The 25,258-nt window shown below is 31.2% G+C and overlaps 3 protein-coding genes and 1 pseudogene across 3 annotated transcripts; 2 read left to right on the top strand and 2 right to left on the bottom strand.

The window, feature by feature from the left end:
• Positions 1–154: 154 nt before the first annotated feature.
• Positions 155–2,879, bottom strand: LOC145593103 (uncharacterized). The gene has a single exon (XM_081649614.1). The coding sequence runs from the start codon at positions 2,446–2,448 to the stop codon at positions 502–504; it is 1,947 nt and encodes a 648-aa protein (XP_081505740.1). The 5' UTR covers positions 2,449–2,879; the 3' UTR covers positions 155–501.
• A 6,915-nt stretch (positions 2,880–9,794) lies between these two features.
• On the top strand, positions 9,795–14,676 carry LOC145579869 (abscisic acid 8'-hydroxylase 3-like). Its single transcript, XM_081637160.1, has 9 exons — positions 9,795–10,097; positions 10,250–10,577; positions 10,774–10,926; positions 11,524–11,796; positions 12,918–13,001; positions 13,079–13,157; positions 13,249–13,355; positions 14,094–14,212; positions 14,415–14,676. The coding sequence occupies exons 1-9, from the start codon at positions 9,865–9,867 to the stop codon at positions 14,503–14,505; spliced, it is 1,467 nt and encodes a 488-aa protein (XP_081493286.1). The 5' UTR covers positions 9,795–9,864; the 3' UTR covers positions 14,506–14,676.
• A 1,843-nt stretch (positions 14,677–16,519) lies between these two features.
• Positions 16,520–21,311, top strand: LOC145606251 (ent-kaurenoic acid oxidase 2-like). Its single transcript, XM_081662285.1, has 9 exons — positions 16,520–16,559; positions 16,941–17,133; positions 17,415–17,742; positions 18,651–18,803; positions 19,515–19,787; positions 20,459–20,542; positions 20,740–20,818; positions 20,936–21,042; positions 21,255–21,311. Exons 1-9 carry the CDS (start codon positions 16,520–16,522, stop codon positions 21,309–21,311), a joined length of 1,314 nt encoding a protein of 437 aa, XP_081518411.1.
• A 1,994-nt stretch (positions 21,312–23,305) lies between these two features.
• On the bottom strand, positions 23,306–25,044 carry LOC145606262 (GPI mannosyltransferase 1-like; annotated as a pseudogene).
• Positions 25,045–25,258: the final 214 nt, after the last annotated feature.

The raw sequence follows: 25,258 nt of genomic DNA on the forward strand, positions 1-25,258 counted from the left end.
AAGTAGCAGCTTCTGAGCTGACAAGATCAATCCAAGACTAACATTCAGAATTCCCTTTCTAATGCATTACAATTAATATTCGACACTAGAAAGTCCGTAGATTAATATTCATTGGCTATGTGTTACACTACCAAAGCTCAGCAACCCAAAATGCTATAAGGAAAAAGGTTTCATCATTGATTTCAAAGTATTTTACCTATGAAATTTTACTAGTTGGCTGAGCTTCACTGCCAATTTACAGGAGTTACAACTTACAACTCAAATCTCTAATGACAAATGGTCATCTTCAACACAATACAAGGTTCATAGTCATAAGCTACAATATGGTAGCATTGAGCAGATACTATTTGTATGTCATAGCTGATTACAGAGTAATCTTTGCAAATTTCTATACATCGTGTATCCAAGTAAAATTCCGATGATAACTAAAATTACAAACATATGGCCCCTAAGCCCTAAGGAAGACAAGTGATGCGAATAAGACAGCTGAAATAACCTTCATTACCTCACAGAGCTTCTTTTAAGTTGCCCAGCTGTTCTCTTAATGGACTCAATTCGTTGAAGTCTGATCTGCTCCCTGAATTTGGCAATGAACTCATCAGCTTTCTTATCAACATCAGGCCCCTCATCAACATTATCAGAAGGCGGTTCCTCAACCTTTGCTGGTTCCACTCGTTCTTCAACATAGTTATCATCCTCGCTTTCAGAATCATCATCACTTCTCACCAGAACTTGTTCAAGAAAATCCCTAGTTTCCTTTGGGTATTCTGTGAAAGATCCCCTTGAAATTGGATTGTAACCTGTAGTTTTTCTCTCTGGCTTTTCAGACATGTCTGATGAATCTGAATCATTGTCCACTGATCTTCTGTTTTCTTCATCAACATCTCGGGAATTCCTTGCAGATATCATATCACCAGCTCTAACAGTTCTAACAGACTTCCCCACAGATGAACTATCACTGCCACTTCTAGGTTTTGTTTCAAAACCAGTATAACTTCTGTTCAATGGTTCCTCCCTATTTGCCCCGCCTATGTCCTTTGGTTCACTCCATATACTTCGTTTAAACTCCTTGCGACGACTGGACTTTTCATCATTGAGCTTACTGGAATTCACCTTCACAAATTGTGATTTATGACTAGGTGGAGGTGGTGGAGGAGGCGGAGGTGGTGGGAGATGGGAACTATAAACAGGCTTCTTTCTCCCATAATCCTCAACACTTTTAGCTAGAGACTCTGATGACAAGGATGGTGCAGGAGACAGCTTCTTTGGTGAGGACAGTGTAGGGGATGGAGAGAGCTTCTTAGGGGAAGAAGACGATGAGCTAGATCGAGATGACAGAGAAGACTCTGATCTCAAGAGTTGAGCAGCCCCACTCTCCTCAAGAGATGCAGGGAGTGAATGCAAGGAAGAATCAATGGATTCTTTATTAACTTCCAACCTCCCTGATCTCGATCTCCACGGAATTGGAGATGGAAGCACAACACTCTCTTCAACCTTCTCCTTACGCTCCTCAACAACTTCATCATCCAATCCCCCATAATCCCCGCCTGAGGGTTTCCTTGAAATCCTTGAAAAACCCCTTGAACTCGAACTCGAATTAGTCCTACTCAATGATCTAGAAACCTCACCATCCCCATTAACAGACCCAAATTCACTACGAACCGAGCCTCGAGATTTCACACTATCATTCCTGCTCATTCTCCTAGAATCATTCCCACTCTTTGCACTTACACCAGAATTTGATCTAGCATAACCCCTAGAAACCCCAGAATCCTCCTCACTAGCCAATTTAACATCATTTCTAATAATTCTTCTCGAATCATTTGATGATTCCTTAGAATTTGATCTAGCATAAACCCTAGAAACCCCAGAATCAACATCATTTCCATCAGAAACCATTGATTTCAAACTCCTAACAGGTAATAACAATGGTTTTTCACCAAACCCAGAATTATTATCATCCACAATAGCACTATTGTTAGCAACAACAAGCTTAGGTTCATTTCTATAATACTGAGAACTCCATGTTTGAACTTTACTATTATTATTTAAACTATGATTATGAATATGATTATCAGGAAACCCAGTTGGGGAATCAGCATCATCATCAAAAACAGAAGGAACTTGAAGCAATTTAGAAACATAAGATTGAGCAGTATCAAATTTATCACCCTCTGAATCATCATCAACCTTTTTACGGCTAAATAAACCATATGAAACAGCAATTCCCACAAAAATCAAATGAAGAAGCTCCCACCATCGTGAAAAAATTGATGGGCTAACAATTTCAGGAGCTTCTGAAGGAAAAAGGGTGATTATAACTAAAAAAATTGAGATAATTGTGGCTTTGAATAAGAAATTAGAGTAAAACTTACTTGGTTTCTTTTTGTTTTGTGTTTGGGTTGTTGGTACCCTTTTGGGTTTCGTGTATAACCCTCCGTCCGCCATTGATGAACACAAAACAAACACAAACCCAGAAACAGGGGGTTCGTATTTGATTGAAAAAGTTGCAGAAAGAAGAAGATGATGTAGAAGAGAAGCCTTGAGAATTAAGCAAAATGGAGGAGAGAGAAAGAGGAAAATGGTGAATTGGAGGGTATAAAGTTAATTGGGAAGACGTGTGATTGGTTTTTAAGATGTTTGCTTTGTGCTTTTTTTCTTTGTTTATGGTTTGTAATAGTCGTTTGCTTAGTGGGTATTGATGCCAAGGGAATTTTGTGCTGTGTTTTTTCTATTCTTTTCTTTTTCAATAAAATTGTTCTACTTGTAATAACAAAACAAAATTCCAATTCTTTGCTACTCTTCTTATTTTCTCTGTTATGGAATGTTATCATGTTATTGCCTTTGCTCATCAACAATGTAGACAAAGTTTTTAGAGGCATCTACTCATCTAGTATAGGAATTGAGAACGCATGTAACTTAGTGAACTTAGTCAATCAGTCATGCGGCTCTGTAGAAGTATATAGTGTTATATTGGATCATGTAAAAGCATAGAGCGACTATATTGGATCTTATACGTGTATGTTTTACGTGCTCAAGTTCAAGGAACTACTAGACTGCTTAATATAAGTATAGATTTGAATCAGTCATTAAAATTTAAAATTTGGAAAATCAAATAAAATGAATGTCACCTATAACTTTATAAGTCCTATCTTTTCACCGTAATTGTGTGGAAAACACTCGAACAATCATGTTATATTCACCTTTCTTAAATTGAATGAAATTACTAATTTACCAAACTTGCAATTTTCTAATTCCCAAATTACTATATTTTTCAATTTGTACTAACGTTATTATGTGGGAAATACTTCATTTAAGGTATTGAATATGGAAAAGGAATTTAGAAAATATTGGTAGCAGTCCCGAGAAATTAGCTAGCTAAGGACTTGTGGTAAACCTTAACAAATTGAGTACTAAAGGTCTAAAGCAGTATGACAGTATGAGTAATAAACTTTATAATGGAATAATATTTGATGTTTACATGTATCAAGATCACAACAAAGTGACAAACTAATTGTGGATCCAGGCCATCTAGTTGGGCTAGCAATGCTAGGTAGCTAATTTAGAAATTAGAAACTTTTTTTTTTTTGAAAAGAAGAAGATGGGAATTATAAAGAAGAAGATGGGAATTATTATTGCAAATCAAGTTCCACCAAAGGTAAAGGCCCCGTTTGATTGGGTGTAAAATGTTTTCAATTGAAAATTATTTTCCATGAAAAACTTTTTCCATGTAATTTCCTACACATTTTCCCTTGTTTGGTTATATGTAAAACAATTTTCCAATTTAACGAAATAAAACTAATATTAGGTGAGACAATTTATCAAACAGTTGTGGGCATGATAAAAACATCAATCAATTACATTATATTAAAGGCGAAACTTAGAGAACACTTGGCAAAATATTATAAAAAGTTTTCCCTCCAAAATCTAAAATAAATGTCCTTAAATATCAAATTGCCCATTGTAACTATTACATGTTTAATTAATTTCTTTCACAATATTTCATACTTTTTACTACTAAGTCTATTTATAATATTTATATCCATTATTTTTGGTAAAATTTATTGTCATTAGATTATTTAACATCCGTGCATTGCACGGGGTTTAATCTAGTGTAAATATATGAATGAAAATAAAATTTGCAGCAAGTAGATTGCATCTTATAACAAATTCCCAATTTATAATCATTTTTAGAAAACTTAATCACTTCAGAAAAATAATTTCAAATTGATGAATTAACAATTTTTGTGCAAAAATACCCTAAAATTATCAAAATATGGGCAAAAAAAAACCCTAATGTAATAAGATTTTAAACCCAATTAAACCCTAGATTAATAATCAAGTCAAGAAGAGAGAGAATATTACCAATTTGCAACAAGAGATCGAGTGAGGAGATCTACTTGATTTTGCAGCTTAAGGAGAACTGAAGAAGGGGAAAGATAGAAGGGGAGAGGAAAATACGGCCTCCCTTCTAATTTGGGGGAAAACAATTTCTTGTATAAAGGAAAATAGTTTTCAGCCCAAAATTTTCTTTTCATACTTGGCCCAAACCAAACAATGTAAAATATGGAAAACTATTTTCCTCGCAAAGGTTTTCAACCCCAACCAATACTTTGGGGAAACAAGTCCATACAAACAAGTTTATCATTACCCCTCGTGTCCCATCTAGCAATTAAATCAGCCACTGAGAATTAACGAAAAAATCAAACAAACTAGATAACCTCTTAATATCATATCATCATACAATAGGGTGCTCGACCAATTTCTGCATTGTTGATTGCCTTCTGCACATTTATAGCATCTCCCTCCAGGCCTCCACTCCTCCAGCCACACATTGCAAAATCCAAGACGAAGGGCAAGCTGAAGCCCGTATCTAGCAGCCACTGCCTCGGCTATATTAGCCTCCCACAACACATCAACCTTCCTCACAGCAACAACGAGAAGTTTCCCTGCCCTAGCACGAATAAAAACCCCTAAGATTAAGGTGATGGTTGAGGCCCGAAAATAGTTTTATACTCTTTCAGCAGCCAAAAAAAATTTGCAACATTTAAAATAACAATTTCCCATTGTTTACTATGAGTACAATTTTCGTTTAGCTTAATACCTTTACACAGTGGCGATTCCAGGACTTTTTGCATATGGGTTCGGAATTTCAAACCTAAGACAACCAATTAAATGGTAACGATAATTCGGCTATATTAGCCTCCCACAACACATCAACCTTCCTCACAGCAACAATGAGAAGTTTCCCTGCCCTAGCACGAATAAAAACCCCTAAGATTAAGGCGATGGTTGAGGCCCGAAAATAGTTTTATACTCTTTCAGCAGCCAAAAAAAATTTGCAACATTTAAAATAACAATTTCCCATTGTTTACTATGAGTACAATTTTCGTTTAGCTTAATACCTTTACACAGTGGCGATTCCAAGACTTTTTGCATATGGGTTCGGAATTTCAAACCTAAGACAACCAATTAAATGGTAACGATAATTCGGCTATATTAGCCTCCCACAACACATCAACCTTCCTCACAGCAACAACGAGAAGTTTCCCTGCCCTAGCACGAATAAAAACCCCTAAGATTAAGGTGATGGTTGAGGCCCGAAAATAGTTTTATACTCTTTCAGCAGCCAAAAAAAATTTGCAACATTTAAAATAACAATTTCCCATTGTTTACTATGAGTACAATTTTCGTTTAGCTTAATACCTTTACACTGTGGCGATTCCAGGACTTTTTGCATATGGGTTCGGATTTTCAAACCTAAGACAACCAATTAAATGGTAACGATAATTCGGGGTGGCACTCATACAAATATGAAATTAAAAATTGTACTAGAAAGTTTTTAATAAACATTTAAAAGTTTTTGGCAGTTCCATAAGAAAGAAATTAAAGTAAAAAAGATTTATAATGTAAATATAATTTAAAGGATAAAGAAATGCCCAAAGGAACTTGATAACAACACTCGTAAATCGCAATAAACATTTCAAATTAAGAAAAAAAAAACATTTCAAATTAAAAGGCAAAATGATAAGATGGAAAAAAAAAAAAAAACTCAAAAAGGCGCTGGCTGGGTTCGAACCCGCATCCTAGCTGACGCTACCTATAAAATCTTGCGCGCTAGGTTTGACCACTGAGACACGACGATACAAATGATAATAGTATGCGTCAAATTGTTAATAACCAGTATCGAATTTTTAGAAACTTGTGCATCTTTCCCAAAATCCAGTATGGGTTCAGCTGAACCTACTGAACCCATACTGGAATCGCCACTGCCTTTACATGCCTTTAAGATTGAGTTTGATCAGGATGTACTGAGCTTATGTCATGTTACTCATGTATACGAGCAAAATTAATGGGAAATATAGCAAATTAGCACCAAGACTTTAACTCTATGTTCAAATTACCCCCTTAACTTTTAATTATAGCAAATGGACCCCAAAACTTAACATATCGTGCAACGTACATCTGAGCATCATTATTTAACAATAAATTCATCAAAACATGCTAATTTTTTGTATTAATAATAAGCATTAAGAGTATTATACATGCGTTATACTCCCTCCGTCCCCGAAAGAATTACCCATTTGGGTTGATTACACGGGTATTAAGAAAGTTAAATAAAAAAAAGTAAAAGTATATTGAAAATATAAATTTACATAGGGTATGTAAAAAAATAGAGAGAGAAAGTACATGAAAAATCAAATTTTTATATGGGGAAGCTAATTTTGCATAAATATTATTGCAAATTGGTGGGTGTTTTAATGCAAATGAGTCATTCTTTTTGGGACTAAAATTAGGCTAAATGGGTCGTTCTTTCAGGGACGGAGGAAGTATTTCTTACCATTTCAATTAAATGTGAGCAATTGAAGAGATTAATCAAGTATGATGGTTTGCTAAATTCCGTTAATTTTTTCGCCCTTTGTCATATTTCAGTGTCGATAATTTCTATATTTTATAGTATGTATTTAATATGTATGATAATGTATATGTACAATATTTTGGATGTAATTAATTTTTTTTTAATTTTTTTTTGTCTTTTATTGGAGTATATTTTATGAAATTTATATATTTTAATGTGATTTTGCTCAAATTTGATGAATAGGTTTTGATTGCACAATTATATTAAGTTGTGGGGTTAATTTGCTACAAGTAAAAGTTATAGGGTTACTTTACACCTGCAATAAAAGTGTTGGGGCTAATTTGCTACTACACCCCAATTAATTAAGATTGAGTTTGGTTTTAAAAAAAAATTAATAAAAAAAAAAGGTGATTGAGTTAATTGCAATGCTATGTAGCATATGCTACCGGTCAAAAATACTCATCACTACACTAACCACAAAAATTATTTCTTTATTTTTTCTTTAGGATATAGAACTAGAACGATCCTACAAATGAGTGTCTTTAATATGGATGTTAACAAAGAGTAAGAGATAATAATATTACTCCATCATGTCCCAAATGTTCTTTCCCTTTATCTGTGTGCATGTCACTGCATTACTTTAAACATAAATATCTATTTTATATTATGAAGTAGTTAAAATTTATACTGCAACAGTTAAATATATAGTAATAAACTAGTCAATGAGATAAATTAAGAAGACCCAAAATGGTCTATATGTTATATTTTATATATCGAGAGTAATTTAGAATATTACCTTAACATACGAACAATGTCAAGACCATTTTATATATATAAAAAAAAAAATGTAAAGATCCTAAATAGGAAAAATAAAAAGGACCCGAGGGAGTAATATCTAGAAGACATGCAATGAATTAGATAACAGTTGTTAATGCATACAAAACTTTTAATTAAAGGATTGACAATGACGGTGGTACATAGCAGGACCCATATCCAGTATCCACTCGGCCACCAGAATATATCAAAGGACTAAGTTTTAATATCAAAGGACTAAGTTTTAATATCATGTTAGAGACTTAGGGCCTGTTCTCATTGACTGAACTCAGTTGAACTGAACTGAGCTGAGCTGAGCTGAACTGAACTGAACTGAACTGAAATGAAATGAATATTTTATAAGAGAAGGAAATTAGAAGCTGAACTGAGCTGAACTGAACTGAATTTCAACGTAAGAGAACAGACCCTTATTAACTTAGAAATTAAGTTGATGATTATATATGCTGAAACCCCTCAATTAGCAAGATATTGTATAATTAAAATAAATCAATAGACTCTAATATCAACTTAGAAAATGGTGTTGTGTTTTTTTTCTTTCTTTTTTCATTTTGAATTCTCTTCTTAGTGCTCCAGGGCCCAGGCACTTGTTAGGTTTTTCCAAATTATTAGTATCACCATCACGATAACATCCACGCACAAGAAAACCAGTTTTAAGGGTGACATATGAGATATGACATGTGAACAAATCCTTGCACCTTTGTAAGCAGTAAGGACCCCACCATAATTCATCACTATTTAAATTGGTTGTGACTTGAGAAATCAATTAAACCAACCAATAGAAGCAATGCCTAATGTCCTTATCTTAAGGTGTAGGATCAAATAATACATCTATACATACCAAAACGTGTCTCAATTACTCGCCACTTATTAATAAATAATAATGCCAATCCCACGATATATAATCATCCCTCTGTACAAACTTGTATTATAAGTTTATGAGTACCTATAATTCCGAAGATATTATTAAACAAAGTTTCATCTAGGAGTAAGGATTAAGTCTTTCAATCTTGATGTTGGGGGTTTAATATCCATTAAAGGTATTATGACGTATATAAAATTTTCTCATTCTTCCCTTTATTTTCAAAGTATCTAGCCCACAAACTCGGCAGGGTTAGCTTGTGAGAGGTTTCGATCTTGTACTGTGGAATGGCTCTGATATCATGTCAGATAATATAAAACTCAAACATTATTAAAGTGATTTCCATTAATCAATATTTATAGAGTTTCATTGAGAGATGAGCTACAAGATATATAAAACGGTTTTTTCACCACATACCCCTGAGTTTTTTTGTTTATTCACCATATACCCATGAAAATTTTCAAATTCACCATATACCCTTAAGTTGTTACAGAAATTCACTACATACCCCTAATATAAGATGAGTGGAATTTGATTAATTATATCTCGAAACCATCTTAGATCTTTCCCCCTCATCACAAAACCACTCATCTCCTTTTCCCAGCCCTCGAAACCACTCCAAATCTCCAAAGCCATATCCGTATGATTGATTTTGAGGATGAGAAAAGGAAATTTAGGGTGGTTTTAGGGGTGGCAAAAGGAATATAGGTGGTTTCGGGGGTTGGAGAATGTATTTAGAGTGGTTTCGGTTCATAATTAAATCTAATGATTGACAAAATTAACAATCATTAGTCATCAAGGGTATATGGTGTATTTTTGTGAAAACTCAGGAGTATATGATGAATTTTAAAAAGTTTAGTGGTATATGATGAATAAACAAAAAACTCATAGGCATATGGTGAAAAACCCGTGTATAAAAATGACATATATGTATTCTATAAAAATGCTCTATTTTTATTTTTATTTAATTGTTTTTTGTTGGAGATATTCTCTACTTTATCATCACCTAGCTACTTACAAAAAAAAAATAAAAAATAAAAAAAATAAAAAATCATGTAAGATATTTAGCATGGTGCAAAACTAAAGCATTTATATTTATTTTGTGGTCAATTTATTATCTTCTATAGCGTAGGTACAATATTTGTGGCATTAAATATATATACATGGATTGTCAATGTAAAGTGTTATCTTAACATGCATGCATAAAAAAAATAATAATAAAAAAAAAAAAAAAAGAAAGAAAAACTAGATCATCTTTCTTTTCTGTTCGTCTATAATTGAACGAATAAGATAATCAACAAATATAAATAGCATGATAATATGTATTGTAAGTGTAGTGTTATTATTATCAACGATAGGGTGGTTATCATGGTGGTGGAATGAGATATGGTATGTTAGACCACTCAAGGCAAGGTGCTCTGCATCCAATGTCAAAATACCTCTCGGTCATTTGGGTTTCCCTTTGTTGGGGGAGACCCTCTCCTTTCTATGGCTCTTTAATATTGTTAGCCGCCCCGATGATTTTATAAACTTTAAGAAACACAAGTAAGTAGTATGTACAAGTATGAAGTATTATGTCTTTTTATTCTTTTTCTAATTTAGGAATATATATTTATATACATACACGAGCATGGACTGCTCTAAAGAAATATAAGTCGTTTTACCTATATTATTTTTTTTCGCAATTTTAATTGAAGGTATGGATGTAAGGAGGGAATATATAGAAGCCATTTGTATGGGTCTCCATGCATCATAGCATGCTCCCCGTCTTTGTGCAAATTTGTACTCAATTCGAGCGATAAATTTACACAAGAATGGCCAACTACCCAAGTATTAGGAGCTAATTCTGTAATCACGCTTAATGAGGGCCAACAACATAGTATTATCAAGAGTGCTATTGTCAAATCCATCAACCAGCCTGATTCTCTTTCGAGGATTGTGCTCCAAATTCAGCCTACCATTGTTGCTGCCCTTCAATTATGGTCTCAAATGCCTAAAATCAATGCATTTTATCAAGTGAAAAAGGTAAAAATTGTATCATTTTACGCATTTAATTTGATGGTATGCAAATTACAGTGAATATATATATATATATATATATATATATATATATATATATATATATATATATATATATATATATATATATATATATATATATATATATATATAATACAATTCGAAGTAATATTAATCATGTCTTTGTATGACTAATAAATAGGTAACGCTTGATTATACTATGAGATATATCGCTCATCTTGAAATTGGTAGCTCTCGTAAAGATGCTATTGAGAAGCTATACCAAGGTATAGTTTATGGCTTTCGAGCACAACCATGGAACCTTCCCGGAACAGCTTATCATCATGCCCTCAAGGTACGTGCGTATTTTGAGTATATTTTAGTTAACTTTGTAATTAGTTTGTAATAGTTCATTGTATAAGCTAATTACTGTATTAATTACATACATGACATATGACATAATAATTTGTTGTTGTGTCAAAAAATAAATAAATAAAAATTGAACTTTTTGAAATAAAGTCATTATAGATTTATAGATATTAACAAGGTATAGCAAACATGCATGTATATAATGTATCTCAATACGTATATACCTTATCTTCATGGAAATATGGAATTATTGTTGAAAGCAAAATTACACGTACAAAAACAATTATATGTATACGATAAGAGGAAGCCCCAATTAATCAATTTGATAAACAAAATTTGTTTATCAAATGACAAAATGGTAAATAAAACAACATAAATGTCCAATCATCATGACATTTTTGTAAATATATCAACAATAGTGGGACCCATATTTATTAAAAAGTTGTTGATTTATTTACAATTTTGCCATTTGATAAACAAATTTTGTTTATCATATTCATAAACTTGTATTTTCTCGATAAGTTGTAAGTAAAGTTGGTTTATTGTAATTTTTGTGATCAACTAATAATTAATTAAAATCTAGTGTCGAAACGAGATTACAAAGAAGCTGAAGGAGGAGTTAGAGAAAAGGAAGCAGAAGAATAAAGATAGTGTTTCGGGAGAAAGTTCAATAATAAGCGATCTAATGGATGGTTTAATGCAAATGAAGAATAATGAAGAAAGACATCTAAGCGACGAAGAGGTGGTTGATAATGTTGTGAGCACTATTCTAGTTGGTCACATTTCTATTGCTTATGCTGTGACATGGTCTCTGCAGTTTTTAGCCAATAATCCTCATGTTCTACTCAAGCTTCGGGTAACTTAAATTTCTTTGCTCAATTCCATTAGGGAAAATATCTAGTCATACTGTCATAACACGTGCTTGGTAATTATCACACAAAAACATAATATATATATATACATATAGGGGAGGGATCCGGTGAGAATAGGTTCATATGTGAGAATTCATACTTATATGAGAACTGATTTTAAATTTAGAACATGTGAGTAAAAGTTTAGAACATACGAGTAAAAATTTAGAACATGCGTCTGAAATTAAAATTTAGAACATCTGAGTAATAATTTAGAACATCTAAGTGAGTAATATGTTTAGAACATTTGATTTAAGAATTAGAACAAGTGATTAAAAATTTATAAAATCTGCTTTATGAAATTTTAAACATATGAGTAAAATTTAGAACATTTGATTTAAGATTATGAACATGTGAATAAAAATTTAGAACAAACAAATATAGAATATAGAAAGTGTGAGTAAAAAATTTAGAACATATGAGTAAAAATATAGAACATACGCTTTAAAATCTGGAACATATAATTAAAAATCTTAGAACACACATTTTAAAATTTAGAACATATAAGTTAAAATTTTGTAACAAGTTATTTAAAGTTTATGATATTAAACTTAACTAATTTATGGTTTAGAACATGTGAATACTAAATTAGAACATTTGATTTAATTTAGAACACCTAAGGAAAAGTTTAGAACATCATATTTAAAATTTAGAACATACAAGTAAAAATTTAGAACATAAAGAGTGTTCTCACATAAAAAAAAATTCTCACATAAGAAAAAATTCTCACGAGAGCCTCCCCCCTATACATACATATATATATATATATATATATATATATATATATATATATATATATATATATATATATATATATATATATATATATATATATATATATATATATATATATATATATATATATATAGAAAAACAAAGTTATTAAAAAATTAAGTGATCTGTATAAGGACCAACCAAACAAAATTAAGCAGATGGTTGAAGGATCATGTTTCATAATCTATCATGATCTTTAATTTTCTTTGTATAATATGATAATAAAATTAATAATGCCAAGTAATATATGAATTGTTCACTGGATTCCTTAATAATTAAATTATAAATGTAGGAGGAGAACAAGGCTATGTTTAAAGAGGACAACAATGAGAGCATCACATATGAAGATATTTTGAAGCTCAAGTACACAAATAAGGTATGTCATCTTTCATAATATAATGTATTGTCAATAGGAAAATATAAAAATAAATGGGTAGCTTATTATTGTTGCAGGTTGCGGAAGAAACAATTAGAATGGCAAACCTCTCTGCCTTTGTGTTCAGGAAAGCCACCGATGACATTGTATTTAAAGGTTACAATTCATTAATTCCCTAATTTAATTATACATTTATTTCTTAATTATGAGAAATTATCAAATAGTTATTTCAATACTTATTTTGCAGGTTACTTAATACCAAAAGGTTGGAGTGTTCTTGTATGGCTAAGGAACCTTCACAATGATCCAACAAATTTTGAAGATCCTATGTCCTTTAATCCAGATAGATGGGATGTAAGTATATATTGTTGCATTATTATCACACTATTAATCACTTAATTAGCTTAATAGAACTAGCTACTAATAATTAAACAAACTAGTCTTCTGGCCCGTGCAATGCACGGCTTGTTCATAGAAAATTGCATTGAGAGATGAGCCAGGAAATACCAATAAATATTTATAAGTGTAATATGTAACTAAAACCATAATTAAAGAAGTAAAAATTTTGAGACTTTAATTTGAAATGAGACTTAATAGAAAGAAGATGGAGGGACTAAAATCAAAGAGAGAAAATAAAAAAGGTTGAATTTAAGAGGGGAGATGAAGATGAAGAGTTTAATGAAAGAGTTACTTAAGAAAAAAAACTGTATAATTAAAAAAAAAATGTAAAACGACATGTAGTACATTGAGTTGAAGAAGAAAATAGGAAAGTGTAATAGAATGATGACATATGTCTTTTTTTGTTTGCTTTTTTAAATACTAAGTATAAATTATTTATTTGCTCAGTTAATATTATATTCTTAATTAAAAAAAATGTGGTTTCCTTGGAAAAAAATTATGATTTAGGAGGTCTTTCAAAAAAAAAAAATTTAAAAAAAAAAAAATTAAGATTGAGGTGCTTTTTTTACACCAAAAAATAGTGTTTTTTTTTTTTTTTTTTTTTTTTTTTTACAACATTCCAATTTTAAAAGTTGGTCGGTTTTTGGCTTTTTCTTAAACTATACTTCGTCAAAATTAAACTTCGTTTTGCAGACTCGCCCAAAGCAAGGAACATATCATCCTTTTGGGGGAGGTTCGAGATCTTGTGCGGGAAGTGCGCTTGTTCGAGTTTCACTAGCCATATTTCTCCATCATTTGTCTATTGGATACAAGTAAGGCGCCTTTAGTTACCCTCATTGTTAATTTCATATGATTATATCAAAATAAATCAAAAATCAAATTAGGACATAATAATTAAAGGAATTAATTCAAAAAAATTAACGGAATTTATTTTGTACTCATACCTCATTGATAATACTTTGTATTAATGAGAAATACACCTTACCTATAATTTGAATTTGATAATGTTTGCAGGTGGAAATTGCTTAATCCTGGCGCGAAGGTCAAGTATCTTTCACATCCATTACCTAGCGATGGCCTCGAAATTTCAATTAATAAAGTTTAAAGACACTCAAATTATATATACAAGCTAAGAGACATAAGCAATATAAATAATCTATGAAGCCAGATTCTCTGTTTTTATTCAATAATATTATCTCCTTAATTCTAATTTTACAAAAATAGAGGTATGTAATATTAGTGGATTTAAAAATTATTGATAAAATATAATAATAAATATATGTTATTTGAAATTATATTGATGATGTCATGTTAGGGCCTGTTCACATCTACTTAATTCAATTCAGTTTAGTTCAGTTCAATTCAGCTTCAATCAATTTAGTTCAGTTCAGCTTTTAATTTCCCTCTCTCATAAAATATTCAGTTCAGTTCAGCTTCAATCAGTTCAGTTCAGCTCATTTCAGTAAATGTGAACATATCCTTAGGCTAAATAATTAAAGTTGACTTTCCTCAAAATAAAATTTAAAAAAGAAAAGATAAAAGTTTTTTTTTTTTTTTTTTTTTTTTTTTTTTTTTTTTTTTTTTTTTTGTGAGAACCAAGATGTAAGGGGCATTTAGGAAAGTGAAATTTATCATCCAAAACCCCTTTCACCTTATATATAAAGGAGAGTTTTTTTTTCGGGTTTTTAGACAGCCATATATGATTTAATTTTCTTAACGCGTCACGTAGAATTATAAATTTTAATTGTAACCAATAAAATAAGAGATTTTTAATTTAGTTTAAAATTAAATAATTCAAATGCCATGTAAGCAAAATTGCCGAATGAGATTTTTAAGTTTAATTTAATTAAATATAAAATATTATCTTTTGATATTATGAATTTTATCTAAATATATAACAAATTTTAGCACATGCATAAAAAAAATATTTTTAAAAATTCAAATAAACCGTGCATCGCACTGACTTCATCTAGTTTAACATTATTTTGGAGTGCAATTAAATATGGATTTTTTGAAAACTTACTTATGCGTTGGTTATGTCAATAATATAACTTCTTTCTTTGGAAAAAAAAAAAAAAAAACCTTCTTGAACATCCCTCGAAGCTGGCTAGAGTGCTAGACCTATGTTTGCTGGTTCTCAACAACTTAGGACTTGTTCTCTTCACCTGAAACAAGTAGATCTGGTCCAATTTTTTTAAGATCTGATCTGAATTTTTCTGATCTAATCTGGTTTGATCTGATTTAACAATTTGACTAAACTTTGACCGCATTTTAATACTAATTTATAAAGAAAAACATTATCAAAATGGATCTTGTTAGATTCGTCTCATCATGAACTTTTTAAATATGCAATTTTTATAAAAAAATTCATAAACAATTAACGATATTTAATAATAAGTAAATGATACTCAAAAGATCTTATCTTATTTCCATCAAAAAAAAAAAAAAAAAAAAAAAAAGATCTTATCTTATCTGATTTGAATATTTTGAAGATCCTATCATTCCTATGTCCTTTAATCCAGATAGATGGGATGTAAGTATATATTGTTGCATTGTTTATCACACTATTAATCACTTAATGGTTATGTAAGAGCCTAGTAAATAGAGTATAAAAAGAGACTCTAACTATCAAGTATCAACTTAGAATATGAGTATGTACGTGTACTTTTAATATTAGGTGGTAGTTCCGTAAAAAATAAATAGTACTTTTTCCGTCCCATATAATTGTTGTTTGTGTTTTTTTTACGGTATTTAAAAATAAGTGGCAAAAGTAGAATGAAGTACGGAGTACATTAATAAAAGTGAAAAGTATAATTGTAGACAAAAATTAGAGAGTAAGTGGAAAAAAATACATGACATGTGCAAAATTTAAGAGTAATTTAGAAAATATAATGAATAAAGTTAAATAAGTGAGGATATAATAATCATTACACATCATTCAAAAATATAAATAAAAACAAAAATAACATTTTGAATCTTCAAAATATAGAAAAGGATTTTATATTTTTATTATATACAGGACGTGAGGAGTCTCAAGTATTAGGTTGTACATAACGAAGGAAAATGAAATACGTATAAGAGACAAAATTACTTTTAAAAAATCTAATATGTGAAAAAAAATGTTTTTTGAATTCTCCTCCAAGTGGCAATTGGCCCGAGGTACTCGTTAACTTGGGCCACACATAAGAAATTAAAAACATTATAAAGGTGGCAACTTTTTATGTACGACAATGCCTTATGCCCTTAATCCCTTATCTTAAGGCGTAGGATCAAATAACACATCTTTAGTACCGAAGCGCAGCTCAATTACTCACCACTTAATAATAGTGCCAAACCCTCAATTATCCCTTTGTACGAACTTGCATTGTGAACACCTATCATTCTTGTACAATATATTTATCGGAATATTTATATTTTGTTTTCTTAACACTCATTTTTAAGCTATACTAGGTCATCCCGTCTATAATTGAACGAATTAGATAATCAACAAATAAAATATCATGATAATATTTATTGTATATTTAGTGATATTATTATCAGCGATAGGGTGGTTATCATGGTGGTGGAATGAGATATGGTATGTTAGACCACTTAAGGCAAGATGCTCTGCATTCAATGCCAAAATGCCCCTCGGTCATTTGGGTTTCCCTTTTTTAGGAGAGACCGCCTCGCTTCTATGGTACTTTAATATTGTTAGCCGCCTTGATGATTTTATCACCTTTAAGAGACACAAGTAAGTATGTAGTATGTTTTTTTGACACATCCTCTCTCTAATATAGGGCTTCTATATACGGAGTATTATTTATGTGCATTTAAAATAATGGTCAAAGTCAACCCTAAACAAGGTTTGACATAATTTAAGTACCTTATGTTTTGATGGTTAAAATATATGAATACTTGTGTATGTCCTTGTTTGTATTTTATTCTATTATTATATATATGAGCACGGATTGCTCTAAAAAAAGATAAGGCGTTTTATCTAAATTATTTTTTTGTTCGTAAATTTAAATGAAGGTATGGATGTAAGGAGGGAATATATAGAAGCCATTTGTATGGGTCTCCATGCATCATAGCATGCTCCCCGTCTTTGTGCAAATTTGTACTCAATTCGAGCGATAAATTTACACAAGAATGGCCAACTACCCAAGTATTAGGAGCTAATTCTGTAATCACGCTTAATGAGGGCCAACAACATAGTATTATCAAGAGTGCTATTGTCAAATCCATCAACCAGCCTGATTCTCTTTCGAGGATTGTGCTCCAAATTCAGCCTACCATTGTTGCTGCCCTTCAATTATGGTCTCAAATGCCTAAAATCAATGCATTTTATCAAGTGAAAAAGGTAAAAATTGTATCATTTTACGCATTTAATTTGATGGTATGCAAATTACAGTGAATATATATATATATATATATATATATATATATATATATATATATATAGGGGAGGGATCCGGTGAGAATAGGTCCATATGTGAGAATTCAGACTTATATGAGAACTGATTTAAAATTTAGAACATACGAGTTAAAATTTAGAACATGTGACTCAAATTAAAATTTTGAACATATGAGTAATAATTTAGAACATTTGTGTGAGTAATATGTTAGAACATCTGATTTAAGAATTAGAACAAGTGATTAAAAATTTATAAAATTTGCTTTATGAAATTTTAAACATATGAGTAACATTTAGAACACTTGATTTAAGATTATGAACATGTGAATAAAAATTTAGAACAAACTGATATTGAATATAGAAAGTGTGAGTAAAGAATTTAGAACATACGAGTAAAAAAAAATAGAACATACGCTTTAAAATCTGGAACATATAATTAAAAAATCTTAGAAAATCTGGAACATATAATTAAAAATCTTAGAACACACGTTTTAAAATTTAGAACATAAAAGTTAAAAGTTTGGAACAAGTTATTTAAAATTTATGACATCAAGCTTAACTAATTTATGGTTTAGAACATGTGAGTAATAAATTAGAACATTTGATTTAATTTAGAACACCTAAAAAAAAGTTTAGAACATCATATTTAAAATTTAGAACATACGAGTAAAAATTTAGAACATAAAGAGTGTTCTCACATAAGAAAAATTCTCACGAGAGCCTTTCCCTATATATATATATATATATATATATATATATATATATATATATATATATATATATATATATATATATATATATATAAATACAATTCGAAGTAATATTAATCATGTCTTTGTATGACTAATAAATAGGTAACGCTTGATTATACTATGAGATATATCGCTCATCTTGAAATTGGTAGCTCTCAAATTGATGCTATTGAGAAGCTATACCAAGGTATAGTTTACGGCTTTCGAGCACAACCATGGAACCTTCCCGGCACAGCTTATCATCATGCCCTCAAGGTACGTATATGCACGAACACGGTTAGTTTGTAACAAGCTAAGGGAGCTAGAGGCAGGCTATATTTTAGTGAACTTTGTAATTAGTTTGTAATAGTTTCATTGTATAAGCTAATCTATATTAAATAATGGCGTTGTTAACTAACGCCCACGTATCATGTAAACTCTCCTCATTACGCCACGTCACCCATGTAATAGTTTACCACAAGATCTGAACTCACAACCTCTAATTTTTGAACCAATTGTCTTACCACCAAGCTATGTGATTTTTTACGTGATCTTTTGAATACAAAATATTAATATATAACAAAAGACAATATCAACAACAAATTTAATTAAATTAGAAGAAAATTGAATTATAAATTACAACATATATTACTGATCAGCCCCATGTAATAATTAGTTACAGTATTAATTACATATATGACAGAATAATTTGTTATTGAGTAAAAAAAAATAAATATAAAATTTGAACCTTTTGAAATAAAGTCATTATAGATATTAACAAGGGATAGCAAACATGCATGTATATGATGTATCTCAATATATATACATATACCTTATCTTCATGGAAATATGGAATTATTATTGAATGCAAAATTATACGTACAAAAACAATTATATGTATTATGTTGTGATAAGTTGTAATAAAAGTTGGTTTATTATAATTTAATATTTGTGATCAAGTAATTAATTAAGCATGTAATAATCTAGTGTCGAAAGGAGATTACAAAGAAGCTGAAGGAGGAGCTAGAGAAAAGGAAGCAGAAGAATAAAGATAGAGTTTCGGGAGAGAGTACAGTAATAAGCGATCTTATGGATGGTTTAATGCAAATGAAGAATAATGAACAAAGACATTTAAGCGAAAAAGAGGTGTTAGATAATGTTGTGAGCACTATTCTGGTTGGTCATATTTCCATTGCTTATGCTATTACATGGTCTCTGCGATTTTTAGCCAATAACCCTCATGTTCTACTCACGCTTCGGGTAATTAACTTTATTTTCTAGCCATACATAATAGATCTGTAACTGAGTAAAAAACAAAGTTGAGTAATCTTTATTTTTTTTTTTTTTGTAGTAGCATATGATAATAATGCCAAGTAACAAAGGCAAAAAAAAAAAACAAAACAAAAGATAGCTTATATCATATGAATCATGTACATTATTACCAAAAAAAAATAAAAAAAAAATTACTGTTGCCTTTGCTATACTAACATACTCCCTCCGTCCCCTTTTAATAGTCACTTATGCCATTTTTAATGACCCCAAAATATTAGTCACATTTGTTTTTTTCAATTACCATTAATATTATTTTTTTTACCAAAATTCTCTCTCATTTGTAAAAATATTTTTGCAAATTTAACTTCTCCGTGTAATTTTACTTTCCCATGTACTTTAAGTACTTTCTCTCTCTACTTTTTTTGCATACCAAATGTAAATTTACTTTTTAATGTACTTTTGCTACTTATTACGTATTTATGTTTATTATTTCCCGTGATTTTTCTAACAAAAGTGACTATCAAAAGGGGACGGAGGGGATAACATTTAAGGTAAATTGGCTAACCCCGGAATTTTTTGAAATTTTCTGTTGTTGAATGACTATTTTATGTTGTACATTGGATTACTCAATAATTGTAATAAAATACAAATAAAAATAGGAGGAGAACAAGGCTATGATTAAGGAGAACAACAACGAGAGCATCACATATGAAGATATTTTGAAGCTCAAGTACACAAATAAGGTATGTAAATAAGTCAAAATTGATAAGCAAACCATAATTTAATTTTAATCAGCAAAGATCAATACTCCATAATATACAGCACTTATTTTTGAAGTACATCAAATTTTATGTTTCTTTGACAACCTAAATGTAGCACAATGAAAACAATTTAAATACTCCCTATAAAATAAATGGCTAGCTTATTATTATTATTGCAGGTTGCGGAAGAAACAATTAGAATGGCAAACCTCTCTGCCTTTGTGTTCAGGAAAGCCACTGATGACATTGTATTTAAAGGTCACAATTAATTCCCTAATTTATTTAGACAATTAATTATATCTTATGAGAAATTATTAGTAAATAGTTATTTCATTTTAACACACATCATATTTGAAAAACTTATTTTATTTGTAGGTTACTTAATACCAAAAGGTTGGAGTGTTCTTGTATGGCTAAGAAACCTTCACAATGATCCAGCAAATTTTGAAGATCCAATGTCCTTTAATCCAGATAGATGGGATGTAAGTATATATTGTTGCATTGTTTATCACACAATTAATCACTTAATTAGCTTAATAGAACTACAAATAATTTATTTGCTCAGTTAATATTACGGAGTATATTCTTAATAAAATAAAGGAAAAATACACTTTAATAATCCCAACTATTGTCGATTTACCTACAACAATCCCAACTAAGGTTTATTTTTTAACAATCCTAACTATGCACCCAGTTTTCCTCCAATAGACCCAAAAACCGGTTACCTGTTGAAAGGGTAAACCTTTTTTAAAAAAACTTTTAAGCGCCACATGTCAGCACATGATTGGCTGCTTAATATTATAAAAAATAAAAAATAAAAAAAAGAAAAAAAAACAAATTACCAAAAACCATCTCAGCCACCCTCCTCCTCCCTTCACCCACCATGAAACCTTAAGCCAACCACCAGCCACCCCAAAACCACCAGTCAACGAGCCCTCCCAACCCCCAAAACCACCGGCCATGCGAAAACCTCCCAACCTCCAAAACCACTGGCCACGACACAATAATTACTCCTCCAGATCGCCAACAATGACCCTCCCAACCCTTAAAACCACCGGCCACGATCCAACCCACTCCAACCCTTAATCGCCGCTTGGTCGCCGCAACAACAATAACAACTACAACACCAACAGATCTAGCCATCGACATCGTCAACACATAAGCAGCCTCCAATAATCGGCGCAGGGGAGGTTGGGAAGTTTCGCTAGCACGCGGATTTAGGCGGAGAAGGAGATAAGGAGTGAAGTTTAGGTGGCTTCACGAGCAGAGCTAGGCGAAAAAGGAGGGAGGTTGGGGTGGTTTCGCGATTGGGTAAACAAGTGGGAGGTTGGGGTGGTTTCGCGATCGAGCAAACAGGTAGAAAGGGTGGTGGTTTCGCGGAAGGATGGGGGTTTAGGGTGGTTTCGTGGATGGTCGGCAAGTTTATGGTTGGGGGTTTAGGGTGGTTTCTCGGATGGCCGATGAGTTGATGACGGAATCCGGCTAGGCTACGGGGGATGGGGTGGCTGTTAGGGAGGAGTTATTTTTTTATTTATTTTTTAATTATTATTTTTTAATTTTTTTTAACCACTCATGTGATGCCACGTGTCAAAGCAACCTGTTATATTAGGTTGATGACCGGTTGGGTCTGCTCTAGGAAAACTGGGTGCATAGTTAGGATTGTTAAAAAATAAACCTTAGTTGGGATTGTTATAGGTAAATCGGCAATAGTTGGGATTATTAAAGTGTATTTTTCCTAAAATAAATAAATAAATAAGGTTTTTTCCCAAAAAAAAAAATAAAAAAATAAAAAAAAAATTAAGGAGGTCTTTTACAAAAGTAAACAATTAAAAAATTAAGATTTTTTTAGGACAACAAAAAAGGTGTGTTTTGACAAAATTCTAGTTTTAAAAGGTGGTTTATTTTTGGCTTTTTCTTAAACTATACTTCGTCAAAATTATTAAACTACTACAAAAGCGTGCTTTTTAGACGCTTTTCAGCCTTTTTTTGACACATAAAAGCGTCGCAAAAATCTTTCTCGACGCTTCTAAAAAGCGTCGAAAAAACGTGAGTCGAAAATTTTGCTAGACACAAAAAAGCGTCGAAAATTTTTATACGAAGCGTCGCAATATGCCATAATTGTCGCACTTTCTTAACTTTGGTGACGCTTTTTCACGTCAAGAATCTTAAAATTGGTGACGCTTTTATTTGTCCAAATTTTCATACATTTGCTATTTAACATTTTGGCAACGCTTTTTCCTATCCATATTTTCTAATTTGGGGACGCTTTTTCTTGTCCAATTTTTTTTTAAAATAAATATCTAGAATACCAAAATAAAATATTTCATTCCATAATAATTATTTCTAATATATTATTATTACAAAAAAATAATAATAATAATAATAATACATGTACAACAAATTTATGCCAATTTTTTTTTATTACACATATAAAATACATTATAGCATATGTACAATATCTCACAGTAATGGGTTTTTCTATTACAACAAGTACAATTCCAACTTATGCTTTATTCATGACTAGTTGTAGTGGAACAAATTCGGAATCACTAATTGAAATCTTTAAATAGCACAATTCTCTCATGTCCCAGATGCTTTGCCATTTTCACGCCCATTCTAGCCGCTGCCACATGATAACAATATAGTTCGAATAAGAATAAAAATATAAAAACTATCAATAAATCAAGGCAATATAAAAACATAATACTTCAACAATACCTCTCCGATCCCTGGAAATATAGCTTATTAAATGCTTACAAATGCCACTTTCTGCCCAAGAAAGCAGAAGGGAAGATCCATGACATATTTGAATATAAGAACCAGCTAAACTGAAAACTGTTGCAAGAAAGAGACTTGCTTTTCTAGTATTGAGAACTCATGCTCATAATGAACTTAAATGTGGTAGAGATATATGGAGAAATTGTGCCTAAGATGAGTTAGTGTAAGATGGTAAAGAAGTGCCTCGTACATAAATTCCCACCCGTATAAATAATATAAGAGACCAGTAAAACCAAGGAAGACAGCACCTGATATCAATCCAAACAGGATCCTAGTGCCTGAAAAAAGCTCACAAGCACAGTCCACGAAGACTTTGGGTCTGTATCATTTAAGCATTGAGGTGATTTTTCTTGATGAGAGCTCCAATTCACAAGCATGGGGCTTCTGACCAGATTGGATGTGGATCAAGAAATAACATTATGGGAAGTGCATATATAATACAAAGTAGGATATATTCAAAAGTGGACAATAAGTCCATACCAAATTGCAGCTTGGTAGACCATCCCTGTAGACCGATAAGAACAGAAAATCAGAAGTCAAAATTATATCAAATTAATACAATATCCTCAAGAAAAAAAATCTATAATGGCTTACAGTCATATATTCCAGTAAAAATGAAATAAACAGACAAATCAAGTTTGGTAGAACATGGTAAGTTGCACCACCGCATGCAAGAAATGTGGTTAAAAATTATACATGTAAATCAACTGACATGTACAAATATCAAGTGCCACTTACTATACTTGCATATGTCAGAAAGCATTCACTTAGCAAACCTACAGTCATCTAATATATAATTGCAGAGTAAGTGAATGAGGAGCCTCCAAAACCCCAACCAAGCCTCCTCATTCACTCCCACCTAAAAAAACTACTCCCTCCATTTCCTTTAATTCAAAAATAAAAAAAAATAAAAAAAAAAGGAATAAAAAAAAAGAATATACATAGAATACATCCAACTACTCATCTACTAAGGAGTACTAATACTCTCCAATTAAATTAATCTTATCTAAAACTAACTAATTATAATTTCAACTTCAAAAAAAAAAAAAATGTAATAGACTAAATATAGTTATCTCAACAAGTCATCATCATTCAATCAACTCCACTTTCATTTACACTCCCCACACATACACTATTCCTTAACTACACATAAATTATGAAAGCTTAGATCACTACTATAGTATTCAATATCCGTAGTTAACCGGAAAAAAAAAAATAACTTTGGGATAGAATACATTTGTATTGGGTTTTATATGTAGTCCGATTTGATAAGCAATCATCTTTGCTTTAAATCTATGTTTAGTTATGATTATTTAAAATTTTAAATATTTTTTTTTTTTTTTGAAGAAAGTTAGTGCATATTATTAACCATTGCTTAAGGACAAAGAGTCCGTAAGTACATACGGGGCAACATCACTAGGACAATGATTTTCCAAAATTTGCTCAACCCCAAAAGGCACTAACTTCGCGAGATGGTGAGCGACATAATTACCCTCGCGTTTAACATGTGACCAACTAATAAAATCAAAATGCATATTAGAAATAAGAATATCATAAAGGATTTTGTCAAGGTCGGAATAGATGTAGCTTGAAGTCTCGAAACTATATTTTGGCAGTCCAACTCCATAATTAGGTGCTTTAGACCATATCTTCATCCAAAGTTCACAGCAAACCAAACCGCACCGCCATCCATTCAGCAACCACATGTGGCCACCTGCCACACATTCGCCTACAACCAACAAAAAGAACCTTCCCTTTTTCCTTTCTAGCCACTACCCTAAGCCTCACCCAGCCTTCCTCCGCAAGGGATGCATTACAATTCACTTTAATAACCCCATTCACTTATAATTACTATGATTCCATTTTTTATGGTTTTAAATTTGATTTTTCTGATTTATTGATTTATATTTTAATTATTTT

This window comes from Chenopodium album, chromosome 2 (genome assembly GCF_948465745.1).
Source record: "Chenopodium album chromosome 2, dcCheAlbu1.1, whole genome shotgun sequence".
Lineage (NCBI taxonomy): Eukaryota > Viridiplantae > Streptophyta > Magnoliopsida > Caryophyllales > Amaranthaceae > Chenopodium > Chenopodium album.

Bases quoted from the DNA above. Each gene is read 5' to 3' on its own strand.
- LOC145593103 (XM_081649614.1), bottom strand. From the start codon at position 2,448: ATGGCGGACGGAGGGTTATACACGAAACCCAAAAGGGTACCAACAACC.
- LOC145579869 (XM_081637160.1), top strand. From the start codon at position 9,865: ATGATAATATGTATTGTAAGTGTAGTGTTATTATTATCAACGATAGGG. The intron at 10,927-11,523 runs GTACGTGCGTAT...ATTAAAATCTAG, and splicing joins CTTATCATCATGCCCTCAAG to TGTCGAAACGAGATTACAAA. The intron at 11,797-12,917 runs GTAACTTAAATT...TTATAAATGTAG, and splicing joins ATGTTCTACTCAAGCTTCGG to GAGGAGAACAAGGCTATGTT.
- LOC145606251 (XM_081662285.1), top strand. From the start codon at position 16,520: ATGTTTTTTGAATTCTCCTCCAAGTGGCAATTGGCCCGAG. The intron at 17,134-17,414 runs GTAAGTATGTAG...ATTTAAATGAAG, and splicing joins ATCACCTTTAAGAGACACAA to GTATGGATGTAAGGAGGGAA. The intron at 18,804-19,514 runs GTACGTATATGC...GTAATAATCTAG, and splicing joins CTTATCATCATGCCCTCAAG to TGTCGAAAGGAGATTACAAA.